Raw genomic sequence first — 27,285 nt, 5'->3', positions numbered from 1 at the left:
GGACTGGAGGAAAGCAGCTAACCGGTATTTTTTTTTTTTAGCTCAAGCAGCGTAATTTCAGTCAGACATTAAAATATACAACATTTTTAGGTAGTCTCTCGGTCTGATTTCGTATGTAGATATATTTGTTATTGATTATTGACATCTATAAATGTAGGCTGTGTTTTTTACCTTTATTTATTATATACTCGAGTAATCAAAGTTAGCCCACGGAAAAACTAACCAAGACGATAACGGCCGAAGAAAACATGCTCTTTCAATTATAATCACACGTTAACAAGCTAAAATGTACTTGCCATTTTGAATGAAAGTCTGTGTTTTCGTTGCTATGGTGCTTCTTCTTCTTCTTTTGGATCTTCTTTGGTGCGTCTCTGCCATCTACTGAGGTGGAGTGTGAAGAGCTGGGGAGAGGAAAAATAAACTAGTTCAATAAAACTAGTTCTCTTCAGATTGCTCTAAAAGATTTGGTCACTGTTGACTCACTGTCCAGCAAGCTCTTTAGTGTTAACGTTTTTGTCCTTAACTCTTACACATTTAAGAAAAACACCTTTGACTGTTTCTGAAAATCCACATACTGAAAGCGTCTGCCCTTTCCTTCCTGTGTCTACAACTCTTGCCATATTTTCTTAATTTTGCTATGACTGTGCAAGCTACCGAACTAGAAGTGCGTGGTATATGGTTATGCGTTACTACTGCTGTTCAGTTTTTGGAGAACAAAAAAGTTTAAGTATTAGGTGTATTTTCATGAATGGAATGAAGTTAATATACTACTTACTATTTAGTGTTTAATACTTAAATACTAAATGTATAAAAGGTTAGTCTAAAAAGTTGCAAAACAAACTTTTTCAAACCTGAACAAAAAAAAACAATCATAAAAACTTCATATGACATTAATGCATAAACTGCTATACCTCAGTGTTTAATTTTTTTAATTTGACTGATTTGATGAAAATAACTAATGAAAATGAAGCTGCTTATACGCTGGCCTCAGTACAGATGGTGCAGGTACAGTCTGATGAGTATGGGAGACATGAGCAGACATACTGCGGATTTATGAGCTCATTTACTTCCTTTCCAAACTTCGCCTCAGGTTTTCCACTTAATGACTGCTGCTCGGTCAGCTCTACTCTTAGTCTACACATGGAAACTTTGACTTGTTCCATATGTGCAGCTACATGCATGACGGAGGGGTCCATGGTGCCTCTCATTTTGTAGGAATTTAAAACAAATATGACACAAAAGCCATGTGATGGAGTACCAACAGCACAAGTCACAAAGCATTTTTTCTGATGTTTTGCATTTTATTTGTATTATACATATGTATGCCTCTTATTTTTTCTTTTTGCTCAGCGGTTGACAAAACCTCAGTATGCAGGCCATGTCCCTCTGTGACACTAATACAAACATGAAATGAGAAAGTTTAACCATGCTTATTTAAACTAACTGTAATGATACAAGCATGTTAGTTCCTTATTGACTCACGTGAACATGCCACTGTAAGTCAGAGCTATAAGCATGCCGATGCCCTGAGATACACACAGAAGCAGTCCGCATCGCATCCACATCCAGTATCAGATGTAAACCTAAATGAAACATGAAAAAGCCGAAATATATGTAAATATTGTGCCCTCTGTTAGCGCAGCTAGTTCAAGTGAAGTTTTGAATGTTGTTTCAGTGCCCAGAGTTAAGGCATTCACTCTTTTAGAAGTTTACATGAAACAGAGACTCATTAGTGAGCTTTCATGCTGTAAAATCTAGATAACCGGGAGCAGAGCCATGGTCTCTCAGGAGAAAAACACGCTTTAAAAGTGGGCTATGTGCATGGTTATACCTACTCCTACACATTCAGTGTCAAGCACCTCCTGGTCCTCTTCACCGTCTCCTTGTCATGTAATAAATACTTTCACTTCACAGCGATAAACACCGAACTCTCAGATTCACTCTGAAGTGAATCTTCTGAAAAATCTTTGTGATGATACAGGTTTTGTTCAGACACACATTTTACCAAACAAAGGCCAAAAGTGCAACTGTTTTAAGTAGGACAAAGCAAAAAGGTGTTCTTATAGTCTGTTACCAGCACCTCGTTTGCTGCTAGCACTGAGACAAGTTCCAATGCCAGCATGCACATTTTCAAATTGTGGTTAAATCCCTGTCTCTTAGTCATATGTAACTGGACACCAGCTATTGCCCAATATGGGTTGTCTCATCTTGTCCATGACCGCTGACGGGGTGAAGAAATATGAACCAGTGACAATAATACAAGTATAGTTTCGAAACTTTTTAAAACAACAATTTTCCCATTTTTCCTGGCTGATAAAACAACCAATAACTTGATTTATATGTATTTATTACTCAAAAAGTCTCAGATACGTTAAATAGTCATATCCAGCCTTAACTTACCAGGCATGTACAGTTTCTTAAATAAAGCAAGCAAATGCATTTTCATTTGTAAAGTCATTTACTGGAAACTGTGCTATTAAATTTAATAACTGTTAATAATGGTTTGAACAGCTGCTTATTGTCTCACATTTTGCTTTCTCACAGTCCTACGTGGACATCTCATGTTAGTTCAGTCCTCACCTGCTTATCATATTGTCCTTCAATAGCATGTCCTTGGTCAAACAGCTTTTGCCATCCCTGGAAATTATTAACAAAAACAGCAGCAAACACACAGACCCTTCCTCAGCAACTATCTATCTGTTGCTAATTTTTTTCTTATGTTCAACTACACAAACGCGAATTTTGTAAAACTATTGCAATCATTACTCATCTGCTCTATAGTGTTGCACATACCTTGTATATCATCCTGTCATAGCCTTCAGTAACCATATCGCTTATACATGTACTTTATGTTCTTTGTTTGGTCACGTACAGGCAGCACACAATGGCAGTTGTCCTTTTGTTTCTATAATACTTTGCGGACCTTCTTTTCCATGTAAAGCAACATGACATTCATTTGTGTTAAAACTATAGTCGTTTACTTTGTTTGGTAAAAGAAATTAATTAGAAAGAAATTATATAGTATTGGAAACACATGTAGATGTTCTTCAACATCTGTACAAGCGATATCAGAAGGACAGCTAAAGGTCAGTAACATTGCGAAAAGAAGCGTTCAGTTTGTTTTCGGCCTGTGTCTGTGTTTACACTGAGTTTATGCCAAAGGTGGACTAAAGTCTGTTAAACAAATACAAAGTAAAAAAAAGCGCAGTGTCAGTTTAATGCTACAAAAGAGCATATATGGTTCCAATCTATCTAATGTTAAAAGTACAATGTTCGTAGCGTTAAATATCAGTGTTAATGCAGCATCTTACAGTATAGATAAATTACACAAAAGTTTTAATTTAAAATAGTTAATTTAAAATAGTTAAAATAGTTAATTTAAAATAGTTAATACACTATGGGGTATTTAAGTGTCATTAATACATTACATACGTATGCATTAATGCTGCGTTTTTTGAGATATGAAGTATTTTTGTACCTATTTACAACTAAATTCATCAACTACACTATTAGCTCACATGCGAAAATTAATTTTTTGCATGCATTAGGTCCCACCCCACATCTTTGCTGTGCATCTGTGGCTGATTTTATTTAAAAAAAATGTATCTGTCTATCTGGTTGTGCATTCATAACTGTGTGTGTGTGTTTGTGTGTGAGTGAGCATGTCTTTTCTACATTGCATTTGTGCTCTAGTACCAGGCCTTCTTTTCTGTGTGGACATTTTAATATTTCTTGATTTTTTTATTTTATTTTGCATTTTCCATTCGTTTTCAGTTGGGATCATATTGACCCCTATGTGTAAAAATATTACATATTTTCAAAACAACAGAGTAAAGCCTAGTTTGTTTTACTATAGATAGATAATGACGAAAAGTCACAAACTCTTACACCACTGACATGAAAGGGAACATTTTTTTTAATTAAGAAAAAGTTGATTGGGGTCATATTATGTGTTAAACAGAAATAAAACACAAAATCAGCAAATATGACATGAACAAATAGGACAGGTAGATTTAACCAAGACTGCAGCAAGATACTTGTTGCCAGTTGTGTAGCACCCATGAGTGATGTTCCTCGTTGTCCCATCAGTAAGCAGGTACAGCTGTGTGGTCACTGCTATACAAATCCATATGTATCGTGTGGTTTAGTCCAAATGTATGTTCCCTGATCAATGTTTAAACATGGAAGAAAAAAAAATCAATCTGTTCAGTGTGTAAAGCGATCAAGTCTCTTCAGAAAATACAGAATAAATCACTTGATTTATTTGGATGACTTTTATGATCTCTTTATGAAGTATTAAAGTGGGACTTGGGTAGAGTGCCGACAGCAGGGCAGAAATCTCTGAGGTTTCATTTGTGTTTCATTGAGGTTTCAAGTATCTTCATTTGCGTTTTTGAAAATTTCTTTTTGCATTTTGATATCTTAAATTAAGAATTTGTAAATGCCAGGTATAAGCAGATACTGTGTGGCCGTCTAGTTAAATGTTAATTATTGATATTAATTTGTGTGATTTAAGTTTGCACTGTACACAGGATAACATAAATGACACAGATGCACAATTCCACAATTCTGCTTCTTTCTTGAAGGGCTTCATCACTCTCATTGTCATCAGACTCCCGGTTTGCAATCTTATGAAAGTAGCTTCCTTCACTTGACACTACAGAAGTCTGGGCCAAATCTATTGAAAGAAGTTATCAAAAAAACTATATAATGTGGATGTCAAATCATAAACTTATTTGTTTACATCCTTCATTATAGGGTCAGTTAAACACCTGTTAAAGTTAATGGACACAAAACCTTGCGCAATATTCACACGGAGGCCTGAAACAATTTAAGTCTTTATTTAATCTGATTATTAAATGCATTTCTATAATTTCAATACAACTAGTAATAAGGCATCTTAAAATGAGACGCATTGTACTACATTAGAATAAATTAACACATTTTACTATTAATTTATTACTTCTAATTTGAAAAGAAAATTTCAAAAACAAAATACAAATGTACCACTTGACAATATTTTAGACATATAACATTACGTTAAGCATCCTACACCTGACGCTCAACAACAGTACAATGACATTACCTCTCAAAATGTATTTTCCCAATTTGAGCCACGGCTGTTCAGGGAAACATCTGCTTTTACCTTATATTCAGCTTTGAATTACCAGACGTGTGCAGTTTCTGTGGTTTAATCAATGAGTGCTCTCTTGCTCCATCGATTCAGTTTTGTAGTTTGAAGTGCATGCAAATGATCACAAGCATACACACTCTACAGACTTGTTTTACCAACCAATTTGGCACATTTCTTCTGTCCTACAAAATGGGCATTGCAAGTGACTGCTTTATCTGATGGGCTCAAAAATGGTTGCTTTTACTCTTATCTTGGATCTGTCCTGTAGTGTTCTGCAAAAATGTGTGTACTACTCACTGCTGTCTGTGCTTGAGAAAATGGATCACTTTTATTCTTATTACCATGTTAAAAACCCTTTTATTCGCTCAATAAAGAGCTTCTTTCCATTTGCTCTCATTAGGTAAGACATTTACCTTCCCCTATCTTTTATTTTAAATGTTTGCGATAAAAGCAAAAGCTATTTGTCTACATCAGGGCACTATGTTCAAAATCAAAAAGTACATTATGTCCTCTTGTATAACCTCGGAGATGGGACTGATATACAAAGGTTTAGTCTTCTGTCCAGTTGTGTGGAAGCTGCACTGCTTTATCACGTCAATTAATGTCAAGCTAATTCATTTTGAGTAAACACTGCACTCCCAACAACCTCAGTGGCCTGTCAGGGAACTGCTGCATTGACTAAGCAATGGACAGCTATCAGAGAACCACACAAACCAGACACAGCATGGATGCCAAATGCGCAGATAAGCACTATTAGGTTTTTATGTTTCTCTCATATTTGATTCACATCTAGACATTTCCGTAGCTCCTTTGCACAAGCCCTGCCCACATTACAATGTTCAACAACGCATGCAGGGGAAATGTATATTTAAGAATAACAATTCATGTAAGGCCTTACATATTATTTCTACCAGTGGTTTGAAACTCACACTGACACCTATTGGCATGGAGGCATTTCATTATATTTTACTAGAACTGCACAGCAACTTTATTTTTTGGTGTTTTCTCCATCTATAGATATTATTTAGATTCAGTCTCAACATAAGCTCTTGTTAATAACACAACACAGCTCAGACACAAACCTGGCCAAGTAGTTTTTTCTGAGCATGTGTACAGTTCACTGCACTTTAAAGCAAACCTTCTGACAGTTTTAGGTCTTGTGCATAGAAATTAAAACCTTAATATTAGTAGCAGCCTAAGATAGAAACACAAAAGTTCGTTGCAGGAAACAGCTGTTCGTGTGATATAAACATGGCGACTCCCAAAGGGGCGACCTGCTCCTTCTGTTTGATATGACAAACAGAACACTGATACGACTTGAAACCCTTATATCATACGAATGTATACCATTTTAATATTTTCTAAAAATGCTGTTCGTTTCCTAATGAGCAAAAGCGACGTTTAAAACAAAACGTGCATAGCAACACGCAAGCTGGTGCTGATCAATTAATAGATATTGATATCGTTAACTGTTACGTTGATTTAATATAGTTTTTTTCGGATCGAAAAGTTGCGCGCACACACTCACTCTGCCCCACACACACACACACGCACACACACACACACACACACACACACACAGCGAGTAGACGCAGGACGTAAAGCTTGACATCATTTCTCCTCAGTGCAACACGGAGTATTGTCTTAGTCACCCACACTCGAGCTGCGAACAAGGTGGGTAAAAGTAGTCTAAACTTATCTCGATTTCTAAGCGACTGCATCTGATTTTATACCAAACCCTTTTCAACTTCAATAAACCGAACTGAATACATACGAGAGAATCCGATGAGAGCGAGCGGTCGAGTTAACGGAGTTGAGTTGCCGCCTCAAAGTTATGTTCTTTCTTTCGCTCTACTTCTTTTTTTTAAAAACCCACACTTCTCGCTAATGCGATGCTAACCAGTCCCTTTACTACCAAATGTAGTAGACATGTAACAAAGTTGTAGGTACAGGTTTTATTTCGAGTTGAACGCGATGATCCAACACCTAAAAAGATTAAACTTGAGCTGAACTTCTACAGGAAAGGGTCGGTTTGAGTCTTTGATCCGTGTCTTTAAACTTACACAGTTACCTTCGCATTAGAGATCACCGAAAGCGTGTTTTAAGAGTAAAAGCTACATTTAACTACTCGTTTGGGTGGCTGTGTCGACCACTTGAGAGATACCATGGCCAAAAAACGCTGTCTAGGAAGTAGCTGACCAGGTTTAAACGCATCAGTGGTTTACAATAAACGGTCGTTGTCTAGACTAGTTATGATTTAATAACGTGCTTTTAATTCTGGTGTAGAATACCTTTGGGTTTGGTTTCAGTTGAGAGAGTGCAAGTTCTGTGTCTCACAACAAGACGTTTTAAGAAAAGGCTCGCCACGAAGCGTTTCCCCAGTTCTCCCCAAACGCACGCATAGCTGGCTGAAATGAGGATCGTTTAAAACAAATACCTAGTTTGCTGGGAAAGAGATCTGTGTAGGTTTGCGACAGACTTTGGTTTTTGTTGGTTGCAGCTGTCAAAAATAGTGCCATAGTAACGTCAGCTCCCCAGAACGTGCTTTTTAATGAAAGCTGTAATAACAAACACTGTGTAACTTGGAAAGCTGTGTGTGTGTGTGTGTGTGTGTGTGTTTCACAGCTTCATTTTACCAGGTATTTGTCATTTATTTCCGTTATTTGGCGTTTTTCTGTCATATACTATTAGACTGACAGGGCAGTGTGGTTACACTGTAGAGATATATTTGCTGTACATCTATGGGCGTTTACTGTACAAATACAGCAATCAAGAAAATTGGTGGCTGTATAATTTACAGTTCTTAAATTATATACCATTACCTTATATATTGTGTAAATAGCAAATCATGTAGCAGACTTATTGTGGATTAAAATTAGAACATGTAACTTAGTTTTACAATAAAGTGTATTGCTTAAAGTAATTTATATTTTTATTAAAAAGCGTGTACAGTAAATAATGCATTAAAGTATTAAAAGTATGTTTTGTCAATTGAAAAATAATTTTTGCTGTATACAGCAAGGTAACATACAGTTACCAGGTTTTTTACTGTAGCATTTTTACTATGTTTTAATATTGGTATTGGTATAGTAGTGTGGCTTTTCCAGTTTCTTGATCAGTTTTACGGTTGCCACACGATTTGGCTAATGGTAAGGTAAAAGGAAATTATTATTTGACATTCTGAAAGAAATTCTGGCTATCAGAGTTGATAAGAGTGCCGTGTTTAAAGTTTTGCTGTGGGGGATGGCGGGCTGCTTCTTCTTCTCCTTCTCTTGTTGAGGAAACCACACCATACGCATCTTCACAAGAGCGAGACAGACTTCACAGGAAGTGCGAGTCCCCAAAAGCACCTCTGCCCTTAGCAGTCCACTCCACACCTCACTTGAAAGTCGCACTGTAGTGTTAACATGGCCTAACTCTTTAACATGCCCTGAGCAAAACAAGCCTCTCACGCCTCTGCAAGTTAAAAAGCTTTGGCTGGTATCCAAGGCAAGTCTTTTAGAGCAAGCTTTCTCAGCACCTCAGCAGTTTTGATTGCTGTTTCGTAATTGCAGTTTTTTTTTTCTGGTGTCCGTTGATGTAGGAAATAAAAATGGAATGGAAAACGTCGGACAGTGTTCGTGTTTGGTATCAGAGGAGAATGTGTATTTCATTTTCATAGGTAAATGAGTGGCTTCCAGCGGATGCCTCAATTGCAACTTTGCAGACACTTTTTGTAGACAATGATGGTGAAACATTCACCACAATGTTGAGATGAAATATTTTGTCAAACGCAAGATACTTTGACTCACATTTACTGTATAACTAGTTTGCAATCAATGGTTAATTTTAATCACTTAGATTTGAAATGCAAGACATGGTCAGTGTTTCTGTTAAATCATGGCTCCAGTCAAATTTTTTACCTCATTTTTGTTCTTTTAATATTTTCTTTTATGTAATTTAGATATATTTTTATATAAATGACATTATATTGCATATTTCAATTCTTAATATGTTCTCAAAACTATTTCATATGACGCCTTTGGATCGACATAAAACTGTTATATTATCAAAAATATTGAAATCATTGTAATATTGCTGAGTTGTATGAGGCTCATGCAGCTTGTCTATGTGAGAGATCTATGTGTGATCTCATGGTTAAATCAAAACAAACTACAACTGCACACAGAAGAAAAATAAAAATGTAAGTTTGTTTTTATATTTATAACATATACATCCTGGTTAAGCAACATGACAAGTGTTCCCTGAACACTACAATTGCAAAAATTTGACATGATTTACAAGAGTTAAAATTAGTAGTTAATATACATTTTAGGTCAGCATTTTAAATATTATATATTGTTTTTGCTCCATTTATTTAATGAAAATAGTTCCAAACAAAGATCACAGCAGAACAGTTGCACATATGCAACACACAGAGCAGAGTTTTTTGTTAATGAATGATTCGCGTTTGAATTTTGAATCACAGTGGTCCATTCATAAAGACATGCACTTGCTTCATTCAATGAATCAGCTGACTGAACGAGATCGTTTGGCGTCTTCAGCGACTTATTAATTGAGAAGTCATTGAAGATGTTGTAAGCCTACTGGCGTTTAATTTCATAGTAGCCTATCTTTTTCCAACATTTCATATTTATTATATAAAAAATGTGTTGTGAAAGATTATACAAGCGTTTATCGCTAAGCTGAAAATTCCTTTAAAAGGGTCAATTTAGTTTGACCCTTTAACATTTGTGTGCAGTATTATAAATATAAAATTGTGGCTAAGTAAATTTGTAAAACCATTAGCCATAGTGGCTTATGAGCAAAATAGTTAATGTCAAGCCCTGGTTACGACTGTATGCATGTTACTCTGATACACTATATCTTGTAGATACACAAATACCGTGAGGACAGAAACTTTTTCTTTAAAGTGGCTTTGGCAAAATATATATTATGGATAGCACTATAAAATTAAACTTGTATTGAAAGATTTGTTAATGTAGACTACAATACACTGTATTTATAGAAAGTTACCACGCAACATTCAGTACGCCATTAGCGACCTCTATTGTCTTCAGAGAATCTGGCTTCATTTGGTCCTTTCCAAAGAGACTGAGATTGTATTTACAGCCCTGATAGTTCTGAAAGGTTATGTCATTTATCAACTACTGTTTGCTTGAAGTGTGGTTGCCTTCCAAACCAGTGTGTACGTACACAGAAAATTTGGGCAGAGGTCCTGTGAAAAGGGGTCCTTTTGCTGAGTAAAGGCACATTTTAATGAGCAATCAAATCCGAATAGTTTGGCACTCATTGAGGATCCTCTAGTCTCAATTGACATTGGTATGCAAATGAATAAATTCAGCTGGAAAACTACGCAACTAAAAACACATAGCAGGTTTTCATTGTGGTGGTTCTATCTGATCTTTGAACATACAAAGCCAGATCAGGCAGGTTAGGCTGATTCACGTTAAGCGGGGTAGCAAGGACATTGACATTTGCTGTTTTCGGATTGTGAAAATCACTGTTATCTTTAGAAGAACGTCACAATACACAGACCCTCCACATCCCAATGAAAATATTACTTTGGCCCAATATGTTTAGAGTTACTTGTAGGGATACCAATATGTCTTTCTAGTGCACTACAGCTGATATAATTCCTCCTGATTAGTTTACTGAATGGGCTGCTTGTTTTTCAGCTTAAGCGAATGAGAACGTTCTGGATTGGTTATTTTAAGCTCATTTTGAGCATAGTTCACTTTGAGTAATGAACGGTGGGAGAGACTCGTCTGTACCGCCACTTTGCTGACTAGGTGGGTTTGGCACGCTGGCCTGAGATGTAATTCTGTTTGGTCTGTAGTGAGACAGCTGTCTGGCAGAGAGAGACAGTTCTTCCGAATCAGCTGAACGTCAGCTGATCCCACATCCCCACCCCATTACCAGAGTCTCCCAGCTCCACTGGACACGGCTCCTAACTGACGAGGAAAGTCTGGGACTTCCTGTTTAGCATATAAGATAAAATTTCAGCCCTGCTGCACAGTTACTTTGGCTGTGGTTTCCGGGGAAGCCTGTTTTTTTTCTCTTTCAAAGTAAAGTGGCTGTTTCGAGGATGCTTGTTAAGGGAGGTCAAGCAGGCTATTTGAGTACCATGGATCAAGTACAGAGCTCTAGACTGGGAATTGTGGGAGTAGTTGCGTTTGACAGTCATCAATCTAAAGATGGATTGCTGCATCGGTGCGATTGGTCCAACGCAGTCAGCGGCGCTTTATTTATGTAGTTCTTCCTCGTGGATGTGGTGGGGGGACGAGGGAGGTTTAGCCACATTCTTGCAGTCTCAGCAGGAGGCAACAGTTGTAGCATTTCTGCATCTTGTCTTGTAATAGCAGTATCTTTTTGAAGCACAAGTCGACGGTCGACTTCCTTTTACCACAGTTAATCGCGACAGAAAGTGAAAACAAGATTGTGAAGCTAAACGATTCTTTCATTTAGCACTGCCTCAGAGTGATTTTAATAGGATGATTCACATCAAAGTGGAAACTCTGACATTGTTTGCACAAACTCATATGACTTTTTTTCTTCTGTGGAACACAATTAGAAGGAAAAACTGTGCTCCGATGCAGTTACTAGAAATGTGAACTAGCTTCAAAAGGACCCAAAATGGCTTCCTGTGAGGAAGTGACTAAACTTTAAAGTGTTATTCACTTAAATCTAACTAAACTCAAGTAATAAAAAGTGATTTTGTGATGAGGATGGGTAGTAACTGTTTATAGCATTTGAAACTTTTTATAGATTACATGATCAAATATTATTTCCACGATGGCAGTATATATGCTTCTCTATATATTTAGAGTTTATTGATTGTCCCTAATTCTTTTTCCTTCTTTTGAGGCGTTCTCTTCTAAAAATCTCACACCATTCAACTTTGACAAAATTCATAAAGACAAAATATTTCTTTCTTTTTGAGAATATGTTTTGGATAAGGTACATTTAAAACTATTTAAAAGCAATCTAAAAGGTATTCGGAATACATTGCCCCCAACTAATGACAATTAACAGACTACGATTAACGGACTACAATTTCTATTTTTCAGGAATGAGGAGCTTTGGCAGCAGCGGGTGCTGTTTCGGGATAAATGCACAGACTCTTACAGGTCTACAGACAGGAAGGAAGCTGCTTTACCTCCGACTCATTTCCTTCACTGAACTAAACACAGAGAAACAGAATGCCTTTTTCTTTTTAGCATATTCCACTGTGAGGCCTCGTGCTTTGGCTTTGCCAATCAGGACAGGATGGACAGATAGAACAAGGCCATAATGGACAAACCTGGATTGAAAATCCTGTCATTTTCCACCTCAGAGGCCATTTTGTTTTGTAAAGCAAGTCATCATAGACCATAAAACCCACCATCCGCTTGGCAGGAACAAGCCACGCCAGAAGTGAATTCCTGTTACTGTGGTGGTTCTTTTACATTTTTTTCTCTGGAAAGTCCACCCGAGGTTCAGTCTGCCTTAACCATGATGTTGAGAAGAAAACTGTACTTTAGCGCGCTTGCTAGGTGCTATTTTGTTTTTAATGATAGCTGCTCACACCATTCAGAAGGCCAGTGTTGTGCCCATCACAGATTTACCCACTCATCAAAATGACAGGATACCCATGAAGAACCAGACGCAGTTACAGGCCAGTTTTGTCACAGAGCCAAGGCGTGGTCATTCCTGTAGCTGTCCATCCTGTGTAGCAGACAGGGGTGTGTCGAGTGGTTTGACCAACATTATGATCACAAACAGCAACCTTACCTCACCGGCAGGGATGATGACATAGATCCACTTTCTCTGAAGTGGTGGCTGGTAAGTGGCACCAAGTAATAGTTTTAGTTCTTCATTTAGTAAGGCTGTCAGTTATTTTTGAACTGAAATTAAATTAATTGCGTGATATGTTGGACAGGTAATCAAATAAATGACATTAATCTTGGTGCTTGCCCCAAATTAAGATAATTCAAGCATTTTTACGTCTAGTAATGCATAATCTTACAGAATGAGTATCTTTTGCTACTGCATTGTGGCACCTTGGGGTTTTTTTTGTTTTTTTAAATGCATCCTTTTTACTTAAAAAGTAATTTAAATGTTTCAACTTATTGTGGAATGCGGAAGTAAGACTATGCGCTGAGAGTTCTGGTTCATTAGCTGCTATAGGGAAATACCAAGAAGAATAGCAACATGCAGTAAACGGCAAAACAGTTTGCACTACAAACCGGTGTCCTCGTAATTAAGATAATACATTAAAATAATATGGTAAGACACCAATTTGCAATAATAAGCAGAAAAACTAGAAAGTACATTTCCTGAAGAAAATGTGAGTGGTGCTTACATTAGCAAAACTCGCCCCTCGGTTGCTAGTCGGGTAATAGGTTGGTTGCTAGGAAACAGCTTAGTAGCTGACAATGATGATACACTTGTCACTATGAATGATATAAACCAACCCCAGCATGTCTCTCTATGACGTTCGATTTAAAGATATGCCCGTTTGAGTTGGGGTTGCTAGGGTGTTTGATAATGGTTGCTAAGGCGTGGATAGGAGATGTCTATGGCGACTCAGGATTGGCTGTTTGCTGCCCTGAGTCAATCGCACCCACCCCCATGTCTCTGTCATGTTCTGTTTTGAAGATATGCAAGTTTGGATTTTGGTTGCTAAGGTCATCGATAAATGGTTGCTAGGGCGTGGCTACGAACAGCTGAAGTACTCCATGATTGGCCGTTTGCTGCCCCGAGTCAAACGAGCCCACCCCCATGTCTCTATGACGCTCTGATCCAAAGATACCCATCTGAACCATTATAATGGCAGTCTATGGAATCTGTTGCTAGGGCGCTCTAAATGGTTGCTAGGGCGTGGCTTGACACCTTCATAGTGATTCAGAGACTTTGATTGGTTCCTTCTGGAGTAAAGCAGGCCCACCCCCACGTCTCTATGACATTTTAATGCAAAGTTATATTGATTTGCAAAATTCCTATGTAAATTACCATAATAGGAAAAACACATGTGCAGTTTGACCCTCACCATAGTAAAAAGTTTGGAGGTCTCTTGCCCCCAGGGAGTAAAACTTTTACCCACTGTGTATGTTCTTCAAGCTCAGCTTGATAAAGTCTTCAAATCTGGTGATTTACAAGTCTGTGCGATATTCTACGCTTAAGCTCTGCGCTCTGATCCAAATCAAAGTTTGGCGCAATGTGTAAGTCTATGGGATTTTTAGCCCGATTTTTAGCCAGGTACGTCGAAAATCGTCGCCCGATCGCTTATAAAAGTCATAGCACATCTTTTCAATACCCATACGATTTTGCGCGCCCGTTTCAGGGGTGTGTGGCAAAAACTGCACGGGACTAGTTCTGCGCGCTTGTCGTGCGGAATCTATAATAAGAATAATAATAATAAGTAAGAATAAGTATGAGGAATAGTAATAGTGTGCTTTGCCTTGAAAGGCAAGCACCACTAATGAGTGGAAGCCAGACCCATAAAATTTATTTCATATGTCGTAAATGGGCATTGGGGAGGCAGTGAGCCAAGGAGGACAATGCCTTCTTAAAAACTGGATAAGAAAAAAATTAGTAGTACAAATAAAAAACACGGATATTATAAAATACATCATAAAAAGTGTAGAAATTACTAGTTTTTGTAAAGAAACACTGTCCAACAGTGACACCAGCAGGTACATGTTTTCTTCCCTCCCCTGAGTTTTAAAGGAACCACTATTTTTTGAAAATAGACTCATTTTCCAACTCTCCTGCAATTTTCTAAGGAACTTTGCTGCCACACCATGCGTGCAGCAGATGCAATGATATTACACAGTGCCTGCTGCACTTGTAGTGCTGACAGCAAACTTTCTTGATTATTATGCCAGAATGAGATTATAGTTCTTAGCTGTATCGGCTTAGAAAAAACACAAAATTCATTTTCCGTTGGTCTTGGTACTCGATGTAACTACAGAAAAGTCAGGTTTTAAATAGGAAGATTATAGAAACTATTTAGTTATTTTTGAGCGAGATGCTAATTTGATTCAATGATCTATGCTAAGCTGCAGCTAACAGTGCTTGGCCAGACACAGAGATCGGGATGAATAGATTACAAAGCGGTAAAAGCCAATTGTTTAACTCTAGGGAGTTAAAATTTGCCTGTTTTCAAAAAATTGATTTATTCCTTTTTAACAGACCCTCTAAATCAGTGACTCTTAACAAGTTTGGCCTTGGGTTGTTTTCTCCCACGGTCATCAAGCACGCAAAATAAAAAATAACAATGGAATAATGACACTGACGTTAAGCCTGTCTCATCTGACCACAGATGCTGCACATTTCTCAAACACTCTATCTGCAGAAGTGCCAACAACTTTCTTGCACGTCTTTTAAAATAAAATCGTATCAGAAAAACATTAAAATTAAATTTTTTTGTTGTATCTTTGGCAAATCCACTCTGTGACTCACTTAGAACATTGAGGAACATTGGGTATAGTCGAGGATAATTGAGAATGAATTAGGGAAAAGTCACATCCTGTCAAATCCCATCCTGTTATGATTGGATTTGACATGTCCACATTTTATGTGATTGGTTCATGAGATAAATCCACCTCTTTTGTTTGTACATTGTGTAAAATTAAAAATAAAATACAATTAGCTTTCTCTGATAGTGAAAGATTATTTAAAATGAGTAAATGTGGGAGAAAATGTGACTGGGACAAAACCAACAACTCAGGACTTTGCCTCCTCGTTTCAGAACATATCGCTGCACACCACTAATGTAGATTTATGTACATTTAGTTTTCCAATTCCTGCAATGAGTTGGATAGTTAATGTTGGATTTGTTCCTAGATTCATTTATTTAGTCTCTAGACAGCCATTGGCCTCTCAGAGAGAGAGAATAGCTCTTGGGATTCTCAGGCATGCCTCTAAAGTCGAAATATCATCATAGCTAGATATCATTTCCCCTTTCTGGCACATGGGCGTGTTAGGGAAAGACAACAGCTGGTGTGTTCATTCCAGACCCTCTCAAGTTCACTCCCACTACCATCATATCTGTTTGCCAAACATTATTAATGCAATGGCGGTGGTTCCCCCAGAGCTGCAGTCATTATCTGGTTTCCTCAAACAAAAAGTAATTCTCCCTAGGGAACAAAGGGCACAGAAGTAGGCCCTTCGGCCCAGTCGTGTGTTTCAGTAAGGTTTAATTTAGCCTAATTAAGGCTTTCAGGCTTTTACAGGCTATGGGAGCGTACTCCGAGCTTGACATTAGTGTACCTCAAGAGTTTTAAGTTTTAATTCGTTTACTAACTTGAATTGAGCGTCAGGTTTGTGTATTTTTATTAAGTTACTCATTTTCTATTCTGTTTTTTTTTGCTGAGTTAGTTAAGCCTGTGATTGGTCTTGTATTTAACTTCAACCATGAAACTTTAAGTTTATATACATACTCAGTAGTCTGTGGTTGTGAGTATGGAGAAAAAGCTAAGACTCAGAATTGTGATGCATTGCAAAACAGATGATTTTCCTCTTTTTCTGCATATACAATAACATTGAAATAGATATAGTTGGGATAGCAAAACTTATTTTGCCTTTTTAAGATTTTGAAGAAGAGGAAATTTGGATGTTAGATTTATAACTGGCAGGAGATAAAATTGCACTAATCATATTATTTTGTATAGTCTTTGCAGGCATCTGATGGAATGATCAAGGACATCACCCAGAAGATGTTTAAGATCATTTCCCTCCACATGAGAATGAAAAGCCACAGCAGTACCAGTGCCGGAAGTGTGCAGTTATTGGAAACTCTGGGAATCTGTTGAAGTCCAAACACGGAGACTTGATCAATTCCACTCAGTTGTTATTAGGTCCGTTTAGCACTCTTTGTATGTCTGGCCTAAACTTAAAAAAGACAATTCCATCAATTTAAGAAATAGACCAAAATAATTTTTATATAAATTTGGATAGGATATCTTTTGTCTGCCCATTGAAAGTCATTCAGAGACTTTCACCATATGGACAATTAAAATTTTTTTGTCTTGAGTAACTTAACCAATAAGTGCAGGTTTTGACTAATGCATTTGAACTGGAATATCCCACAGAATGAATAAGGCTGTAACTGTGGGCTTTGAAGGGATGTTGGTAGCAGACACCACCCACCACTTCATGCCCAGAGAGTGCGATCGATTTGAGACCCGGTGTCCATCTCGTCCTCCTTCCCTTCAAACTGAAAGACATGCAGTGGTTGTCAGCGCCCTTTCCACAGGAGAAATCAAAGGCGTATGCTCCAAATCTGCACAACAGATTATAAGTAAAATAGTTTTCCTCGCTCTTTGCTTAAACTCTTTTTATGCTCCCAAACAGGAGCGTACATGAGGTAGAAAAATCTTGTGAAGCTGACAAAGACAAGGTGAGTGTTAATCACGTGAAAGCTTGTAAATCCATAAATGCATCCGTTTGTTAAGCCTCACTCATCCTCGCATGTATGCCCAGAGTGATAGTTATAAATCCAGCCTTCTTTAAGTACACACATGACAAATGGACGGAGCGTCATGGAAGAGTACCCTTCCACGGGATAGTAGCCATTATATTTGCTCTGCATCACTGTGATGAGAGGTTTGTACTCGTATTTACAGCCAAGATAACAATTTCTGCATCATCAGACCCCGTTTTCACTTACACGCGTTTCATCCCAGCAGGTGTCAGTGTTTGGATATGGGGCAGACAAACAAGGAAACTGGCACCACTACTGGGAGTACAACAGATCGCGGCGCCTTTGAAAGGACAGGCGTCCACAATGCGATTTGAGGGCCGAGATCATACAGAGGAGGCGCTCAGCAAAGAGGGCAAATCAAACTGTACAGATGAGCCTGTAATTGTGGCCTTCACTGACTCAAAGCCAGGATGTGCAGCAGCTGCATTGAAGCCAAAGAGACGCAGATCTGTGATCCACCTACCATTAATTGACCACTGTGAACTGCACTGAGACAAACCCACAGACATCAAGCTGTAGTCCTAAGACCAAATGAACTTTCACTGCGTTTTTACTTGCTTTGTACCTGAAGAAAAATGGATGTTTGCCTTCCTTGAGGGCATTCGAACTTTGAAGGCGACTGACAGTAAACAGCGGCAATTTGAGCCTACTTGTATACTTATCGCCCACCCGTTCTGACTAGCCTCACACAGCGTCTGCACTGCTAATTTACGCCCAGCAAAACTAGTTTCATGTATAGTCAACAAAGCTGGTCGCACTATGGGAAAGATGTTAATCATCAGCAGTTTTCCAGGGCATTAAGGCCTTAGAAGTGGGAGCAGAATCATAACCCAGCTACAGAATATTCAGTGAGAGGGGGCGGGGCATGAGTTCATCTGTTGGTAATTGTGTGGATCATGAAAAGTAGAGTATTAAATACCAGAATAGCATCTGATGTGTGGTTGGGAGGATTTTACATCAGCGAAAAGTATAATTAAATTATTTTCTTTAAAATAGCATGTAATGATAAAACATTACAAAAGACCAGTATTAAAAGGATAATTCATCCAAAAATAGCTTTTCTTCACACTGGGAACATAGAGGTTCAAACAATATTGGACCCCATTGACTTTCAAAAAAACCTGTTTTTCATAAATACATATTTTAAATATACAGTAGGCCAAAAATTAGAAGGGTATCAAAAGCTTTCATCGATGTTGTCTTAAAAAGCAAAATCGTTTTTGTCTTGAACTTAACTTTGATGAAGTCTTTTTTTATCCACTGCTGTATTTTTAACACAATGCGTGTTTTTAACGACACGACCGGTGGGAGACCAGCGCCTGTCAATTTACATTTTACTTATGAACTGGAAATTACATAAAATCGGTTTAAATTATATATTGACTTGGGTGCATTAAAACTTTTAGTGACTATAGCTTCAAAATGTCAAATAAGCAATACACACATTTTTAAAGACAGAAATGAGTTTGAATATAGTAGATCTATGCATCGACTTTTACAGGTGATGCACTGGCATCATTCAAGTCACCATAAAGTTACTTATTCATACTGAAATCAGCTAAATATAGCCAACCACATGCTGGATGATTTGTTTTGTGTCACTGAGCTGTAGAAAACACATTCCTAGATTGTAGTTGAGGAGTGTGGGTGTTTCTGCGTTGTTGTTGTGTTATGTGTTTAATATGCCTATACACCTTTAGACCAAAGCCGTCCCTAGAGTATTCTCAGTGGCACTCAGACTATAACCTATATAGTTTACACTTCTGGATAGAGGCACATGCTGTATTTCTGTGTCTTTGATTCATTGTTTTTGTTTTTGTTTTGTTTTCCCTGAATTACTATACGATTTCTGTATTTTATAGTTAAGAAATTACTAGTGATAGATGTTCTGTAGTTTTCTTGTAGTTTGCATTATTGTGAACTGTTTTACTACGGACTGTGACAAAGTTGAAACTTGGGCATAATTTACGTTGTTGTTGCCAAGTGTTTTCAAGTTGCCGTTTTTTTTTATCCCTGTGACTTCTGTTCTCGAATATATTTTTAGCGTCATGTTCTTTGCTTCATGTCAATCAGTAGCTTTCCACAGTTTACATAGTTCGCATGGAGAACAATCACAGATATTCTGAGCGCGCGGATCAAGAAATCATTTTAGGGCAATTCTGACTTGAGCTAATTCTAAAAACTTGAGATGAAAGTGTGTTTTAACAATCTATTTGAAACAGAACCAAAGCATGAACAATAATTTTAAAAAATAACTGAATTCAAAGTCACAGTTTAATAGCATCAGGACAGTATTAAAAATAAAACAATTTTTGATATTGCTCCGCATAAATAATGATAATAAAATAAAAAAATACAGAAAAACATACAAGCCTATTTTTTTAATGAGATACACAATACATAAATATCTCACAATACCTAGTTTCCCATTCAGGTTCATAAACAACAAAAGCAGAGCTAAAACCACAATTTCAACTTTTTAATACAACTGTTTATATATAAGATCTTTAAATACAAGTAGAAAACAGCTCACCAATTATAATTGAATATTTTTTTCCAACTGGTGGATTTATTTAGGATTCCAAGATATTGAGCAGTAACTCTGGCCAGTTGAGTTTTATGGTTTTGTTTTGTTTAACAACAGTGACACTTAGATTTAATATTCCCTGGGTGTAGCGTGATTTGCAAAAATGTCTTCTGCCACAAGTAGTTCTGTACTCTCAAAGCACTTTAAGGAGTTAGTCTGTGTTCAAGACTGTCCAGCTGAATGTGATGCTTCAAACCCATTTATAATGGCCAAACTGCGTGATGTGTGCACATCTTTGTAAGCTTCTAAGTTCATGATGTTTTATGCGAACCTGTGATTAATCTATTTTTCAATAAACCACTTAACCATTCGGTTTAGTGACTTGTATTATATTCTGAAATTAAGAAAATAGACAATAAATGGGTGACCTTATAATAAAAGTTAATCAAAGAAATGTTTTAGGACAGTCAAAGTGTTTTATTTTTAAAGCACTTTTCTTTCCAAATTGTTGCTGTAATGTGAGAAGCAAACTAATTACTCATTAGTTTTATAGTATATAGGCTACTTGTATACGGATATTTATGGTATTTTCCCTGATATTACATTAAAAAAATACTGTTTGCATTATTTAACACAGTAATTCAAATAAGTTTTTAAAAACTAAAATTTGGGAAATGTGCTTAAATGTTAAAAAAATCACAAAGCAAAAATTCTTGGTATAAAAATACTTTTTTTACTCAAATGCAGGCGTAATATAACCTGGATATGTTTTTTTTTTTAGATATTCACCCAAACACACAACATCAATAATGTAGTAGTTTTTTTTTTTTTTTTTTACCCTGTCATGGGCGTTGTGCTTTAAAGCTGTTCTCCAGTCCCTCGAGGCAGCGACACAATCTCTGCATTAGATTTTTCATAATACTGAACCTATGAGCTGACGTCTGAGTTCAGTTCACTGTAACATGCAGATCATGCTGTGTGTGCTTTTGAAGCATTTTTAGGAGAGTACATGACGTCAGAGTCTGTGGATGGATCAGAGGGTATGATTCTCATAAGTGAGGGCCTGAACAACTGCAAACTATGAGAAGTTTCGCTCACAGCTGGCGTGTTCCATATCCATCTCCCTTGGCGCTGCAGAGCGGGCCTGTAGTGCTGCTTTGTTATGCTGATTCTTCATTACCGATGGTTCTGTGGGTAGACTTCAAGCCCCTCATTTCCCAGGGTGCTTTGGCAGGCAGAGTCGACCGTGCTATGATTTCAGCTCCGTTGGCCGGCTTCATTCAGCGAGCATGGAGACAAACGATGCTGGAAATAAGCCCGTTCTGTCTGGCTGTCCTCGATGTAACCGTGCTGAAAGGAGAGATATTTACTGGCTCTGGTTAAAGTCATTAAAATGAAGGATGTTAAAATCAATTAAATAAAGGGGCAAAATAATAAAGGAAGTAATGTTATGTTATCAAGGGCTTTGCGTCCGTAATGAAAAGGAATGATGTGAACACAAAAGATGTGGGACGTGTTTAAAATAAGATGCAAAGCGGGAACTAGTTCACTTTAAAAGCTCTTTCCTGCATGCTAGGTTTTCTCAAGTGAATCTACATTTTTATCTTTTGAAGGGCCTTCCAGAGGCTATTTTTTCCTGTAGAAGAATCACACAGGATATTAGACAAGCCCACTGGGACGTATGGGCGTCTCTCTGTGACTCAGATATGGAGCAGAGCAGAATAAACATGGACCTGGGAGCTTTGCTCTCCAGTCACTTCCATCTGCTCCCATGGGATCATGGGATTCATCTGCACACACAGCATGAGTCTGTCAAAGGCTAACAAGAACCCTGCAGCTTCCCTCATCAAAACCATCTTCAAAAGTCTTTCATGCCAATGGTAAAACAATAGAAAATTTAGTGGAATATTAAACAAGGAAAGCGCAAGAGAATATGCATTTTTATGTCATGGATTCCCTCTGGATTTATTTTTAAATACTGATTTTGAACTTTTAAAGTAAAATAAAATAAAGCAGTAGACTGGAATTTACAGAATGAATTAAAAAGTTACTGAAGTGAATACAAAAAAATATAGATTTTTTTACGTTCTTATCGGTGTTATTACTAACCAAAACATAAAAAGCGTTTAAATCTTTTTGTAACTAAAAAAAAGAAAGCATTTAAAAATATTAACTTAGTTAATGAATGAGATAAAAATAACTCCATAATGAGATGAAATAATTCCAAAAAGATGAAGTACTACAATAGAAAATAAATGAATGCTATATACAGTAAGTATAAGTATTCTAAATCTATTACAAGCAGACAAGAACATGGCTTGCAATTAAACTAAAATTTAAATAGAAACTAAAAACATAAAGATTCAAATTATTAGAGAAATACTATAGTAGTATGCTGCTGAAATAACACGGATACTTCTGTAACAATTTATTAACAACTTACATTTAAAATGTACAGAGCAGGTTTTATAACTTGCCTCTGAGAATTGTGACAATGTAATTTATGAACAAAATGGTAAAAAGTTTCTAATAATAATTTCAACTTCTCAGCTTTCTTCCCTTATACATCACCTACTAATAATATATCAGGCATTCCCAAAGGGATCCATTGCAAATTAGCTGTCAAGCTTGGCCTTAAAACTCATGTCATGCAGCGTCACAATTCTGCTTTTCGCGTGGCTTTCTGGAATGCTTGAAACCGATTGAGTCCGATCTCACCATTCTGCTACTGAACTGTACATGCGACCGTCCTCCCAGGACATGAATTTTCCAACTTCATGTCTTTCAATCTCCGTTCTTTAATTCTTATACTCACCCACCAATCAGCATCCTCCTCTCCGAGCACCACAGGAACCTCACCTCGGGTGAAGGTGAGCTCATCGTGATGATCCATACGCATGCCAAAGTACATAACCTTGACGGCGCTTCAGCTTCGACTTCATCTGAACCTGCGAGAAAACAAGTTGCAAGAACTGTTTCATGCGGCTTCTAAGCGATATAGATTTTAATAATTTGTCGCGGGAGACCACACAAATGCGAGGGAAAATGTCAAGCAAGCGCCTGCATCACTTTCGATGTCTTTCCAGCAGCCGAAGACAAAGCGAAATAAAATAACATTCCTCCAGCCCCTGCTGCTCAGACCAGCAGTAATTCCCATGTGAATACGGACTGGTTTTAAGCTGGTTTGGTGCTGAGTAAATTGATTGATGTGAAACAGCTGGGAAAGGTGAAGTTAGAAACCAAAGCGCACAAGAACTGGATGTAACTGGTGCTTGAAAACTACTGTAACACAGTGAGCATAAGACTATGACCAAAAACATTACACTAACATGGACCCAAATTACACAATTACATAAATCTAAAAAAAAAAAAAAATACCCAAAGTGATCTGTGTGTTTTGAGCTATGAAAGAACAAATATTTATCTCTCCAGTCCAGGCATTGCTCGTGGTTTCTGTTCTCACCCAGAGTTTTCCTGGGCAGGGGTGAGGCCTGTGTGTAGGGAGGACGTGGAGCTGCCGTTGGCCTCCAGGCTGAAGGAGCGCAGGGAGGTGGGGACAGGGCCGGGGCATGCCGCCGCCGCTGCTGATGGGTGTGGGGTTTGATACAGAAAGTGAGACAGGCTGCACTCCCCATCTGCTCAGAAAGCCCGCTGAGAGAGATTACAGCCACGACACAAAACCATGAGCCGTGATAAGCTAAACAACTTCACGAGCAGGCAATATAGTGGAAGATAACTAGACAGTTAAGGAATTACCTCGTTCTGGTAGCTCAGATAAGAAGTTGAGAGTGGACAACGTGTATTTGGGAGAACCTGAGCTGAAATAGAAATGTGTCACAATATACAGTACTGTGTGTTGCATTGTACTGCCATTATATAATCCAATTTTTGATTTTACTGTAAAAAGTGTAATCATGGATGTGTCTAATATACTATAAGACATGTATACTATATATATATATATATATATATATATATATATATATATATAACAGTAAATACAGTGTTTTAAACTTTCTGTTATATTTTAAAACTTTCTCATTCATCCTAGGAAATCAAACAAAAGTCACAGTTAAGCAGCACAATTGTTTTCAACATTAATAATAGAGTTCTTAAACGGCAGTAGAAAGCAAAATTGTTCAAATCCAGCCATTTCTAACTTTTAGAAAAATCCTACTAACTTTAAACATTTTGAATAGTAGGCATATATATATATATATATATATATATATATATATATATATATATATATATATATATATATATATATATATACTATCTCACATACTCTCATATATATATTAAAATTATATTTATTATTATTAATGTGGCTTTATCTAACGTCCTAGCCAATTAATTTTATTCTATTTCTTTTTTAAACCAGAATTTTACTCACAGTTGGCACCTTAACTAAATAAATTAAATTTGCCTGCTAATGCTTTACTTGAAACACACAGAGAAAAACACATAATTTATGACCCCAAATGCACTTACACACACTTCTGGAAAGGTGAGTCTGGACATGAGCTCCTCGGGCCAGCAGGTACTCCATAATCTGTATAAAACAACATACTTATTAAGCTTGTAAACACTGACAAGAAAATATGCGTTCAGGGTTTTCACACACAATGACCAGTGAATCGAGGAACCACCTGGCAGTTTGTAGCGTACCTGCTGATCCTGCCGTGAGCGTGGGGCTGGGGGCATCTGAGGCGGGCTCAGAATAGGTGCGCTTGTGACCCAGGATGATAAGAGGGGAGGAGGGGTTAGATTTCTTACTGCTGCTCACTTCATGGGACGTCCAGCCATCAGGTGAGCTCATGGGAGGGGAGGAGAGGGATGTTTGGGCTGGAGAGGTGCACGAGGAGGAAGTAAAGCAAGACTGTAAGAAGACAAGAACAGAAGAAAGAAGAAGTTTTCACCTCTGAGCTCGAGGTGGCAGTGGCAGTCACAGGGCGATGAAGGGAATGGCGGAGGCTACTGCTCCATGCGCTCGTGTCTGAGTTGCAGGGGCTGGCGTCCACACCTCCCTCCGAGTTCTCTCCACGGGCCATTTGCCAGCCTCAAAGCCCACGTTAGAACAACCCCCCTCCGGCACTTCCTCCTCCACACAGAGTGAGGAGGCAGAGCTACTGTGATACAAGCTGAAGGCCGTCCTAATGCTCCTTCTTCACGGGCCCACATCTACAAAAATGGAAGTTTTCACCTTGAACAATGAATTGCATGATGGTTCTACAAAACAAATAGACTTATTTATGTTGTACACCTTGTCATCTAAGTCACCATTAAGCTCTACATAAGAATCGTCTTACCGCGAGTCTCCACTCCATACTCCGCGTGCACGTGCATGTTGAATTAGTTGTTCTGTGATTGGTGGATCTGAACCACGGCACATCATTACAGACAATTTTTTATTAATTCCTTTCCATGACCTCTAGGTGTTTGTAATAAGTTGTAAACATGTTTTTAAAAGAAGATTAAGAGTTTGTAGAAGTTGCTGGTATTACTGCTGCAGTATTAGTGTAATCTATATCATAAGCCAAAAAAGAAAGTTTGTAACAGGCTGTTTTGGTCACCACTGACTTGAAACCACTACAAAAAACTATAAATCAGTGGTGATAAATATAACCTGCTTACATCCTTCCTTAAAATATCTTCCTTTCCTGTATGAAGAAATTCACTGGGAGTTAGGAACTACTTGAGGTAGTCAATAATGGTAGACTATTCCTTTAAGACTGGTTAAATGATCACAAATAATACTTTTATTCAGCAAGAAGATACATTAAATAAAAACTGACCAGTATAGACATATGAAATTTAACAGAAGATTTCTATTTTAAATAAAATATTTTGTTTAATTCCATTTACAGAATCCTGAAGAGAGAACTAGAAGAAGATTCAGCACTGATAAAACAAATGTTTCTTGAGCATTCATTCAGAATATGAAAATTATTTGCAGAAAAATCGAGAGTCAGTGAGGAGCTAGATAATGGCTGCTGAAAATTCAGATTTGTAATTTAATTGAAAAGAGTAAATATAAATAAAAATATAAGAGAACATATAAAGCAGTTTTTATTGTAATTATATTAGTTATATTTCTGTATTCTTGATCTAATGAATAAATACAAGCTTCCCACAAAACAATATCTAACAAAGTATTGTATATTTTTCTAGCTATGTACTTATAGCTAGTTATATTATAAAATATATTACCTTGTTGTAATTTCCAGGCATAAATTTCACAAAACTATTAATTCTTATGCAGGTATTAAATGTTACAAATGTAAATATACTCTTTTTTGATCTTCTCCTTAAAGAAATCAACTGTCACAAGCATCTGAGCTACTGAAATACCAGGATCCTGCTTATAGAAAATGACCTAGATATGGCCCAGTGCTGTAACTTTTGCCAGACATTGGTTCAACAAAGTGAAATACACAACAGTTACCGCAAATACCTAATGTACAGGCACTTTAACAAGTTTCAGCTGAAAAGCCCTTTGACTCACTGACTCTCGCACAGCGTATTAGCCAATCTGCGAGCCATTGTCCCCGTCTCTCCCATTATCATTCTCTATCACCAGAACAGCAATTTTTCATCAGCACAATTATCATCTGCTCCTGTAAATCAACTCCTGACGAACAGAGCCAAGCCAGCCGTGAACGCATTGAGCATACGACGGCAACCAAACCCTATACTATAGAAACAAGTCTCAGACATATTTTGATGTTAAAACTAACGCCTATTAAAGATGCAACTTCAAATTAAAAACTGTACAGAATAAACAGGCGTCATTAAGCTTAAACAACTCCCAGCAAAAATGTGTTTGTGGTTTTAGAGTCACTCACTGATATGAGTGTTGGCCTTGGCTCTGAGCAAGTTTAAGGCACTCCCGGTTTTGTTATTATGACAGCAGTAATGCAAAGCAGTATTCCCCCTTCACGCAGTCTAACGACGTCCAGATTATGCTGAAACGAAGCAGAGGAAAAGGCAGTTATGATGAGATAATCTACATGCTGAATCTGCTCAAAGGCCTTTCAGAATAACAATATTTTTTTCTAACCGACCAGTTGTGGAACAAAGTCAGCCACATGATGAGTCTGTCAGACAATGGGACGGCTAGGTGTAGTGCAATTTCCCTTTTCCTATCAAAAT

General features: G+C 37.5%; 2 protein-coding genes across 2 annotated transcripts in view; one reads left to right on the top strand and one right to left on the bottom strand.

Annotated features, from left to right (window-relative positions):
- Positions 1-12,638: 12,638 nt before the first annotated feature.
- Positions 12,639-17,985, top strand: st3gal8 (ST3 beta-galactoside alpha-2,3-sialyltransferase 8; the record flags this gene model as incomplete). Its single annotated transcript, XM_043251664.1, is given in 12 exon segments — positions 12,639-12,851; positions 12,854-12,958; positions 16,792-16,849; positions 16,852-16,966; positions 17,212-17,277; positions 17,279-17,355; positions 17,358-17,387; positions 17,474-17,519; positions 17,603-17,729; positions 17,809-17,873; positions 17,875-17,906; positions 17,909-17,985. Coding segments are annotated over 12 exon segments (1,011 nt in total), but the record flags the coding sequence as incomplete, so codon positions are not given.
- Positions 17,986-21,372: 3,387 nt separating this feature from the next.
- Positions 21,373-27,285, bottom strand: part of unm_sa1614 (un-named sa1614) — a 35,183-nt gene continuing 29,270 nt past the window's right edge. Inside the window, 19 exon segments of the mRNA XM_043251663.1 lie at positions 21,373-21,468; positions 21,471-21,480; positions 22,946-23,050; positions 23,052-23,072; positions 23,594-23,622; positions 23,625-23,781; positions 23,873-23,948; positions 24,625-24,685; positions 24,802-24,965; positions 24,967-24,978; positions 25,053-25,075; positions 25,078-25,109; positions 25,112-25,244; positions 25,247-25,298; positions 25,380-25,438; positions 25,441-25,509; positions 26,635-26,691; positions 26,693-26,703; positions 26,979-27,067. Of these exon segments, the coding sequence (XP_043107598.1) occupies positions 21,407-21,468; positions 21,471-21,480; positions 22,946-23,050; positions 23,052-23,072; positions 23,594-23,622; positions 23,625-23,781; positions 23,873-23,948; positions 24,625-24,685; positions 24,802-24,965; positions 24,967-24,978; positions 25,053-25,075; positions 25,078-25,109; positions 25,112-25,244; positions 25,247-25,298; positions 25,380-25,438; positions 25,441-25,509; positions 26,635-26,691; positions 26,693-26,703; positions 26,979-27,067 (1,222 nt within the window). The 3' untranslated portion in view covers positions 21,373-21,406.

The sequence above is a fragment of the Puntigrus tetrazona genome, chromosome 11 (assembly GCF_018831695.1).
Source record: "Puntigrus tetrazona isolate hp1 chromosome 11, ASM1883169v1, whole genome shotgun sequence".
NCBI lineage: Eukaryota > Metazoa > Chordata > Actinopteri > Cypriniformes > Cyprinidae > Puntigrus > Puntigrus tetrazona.
The sequence above is the reverse complement of the archived record's forward strand: the minus strand, read 5'-3'. Positions and strand labels throughout refer to the sequence as shown.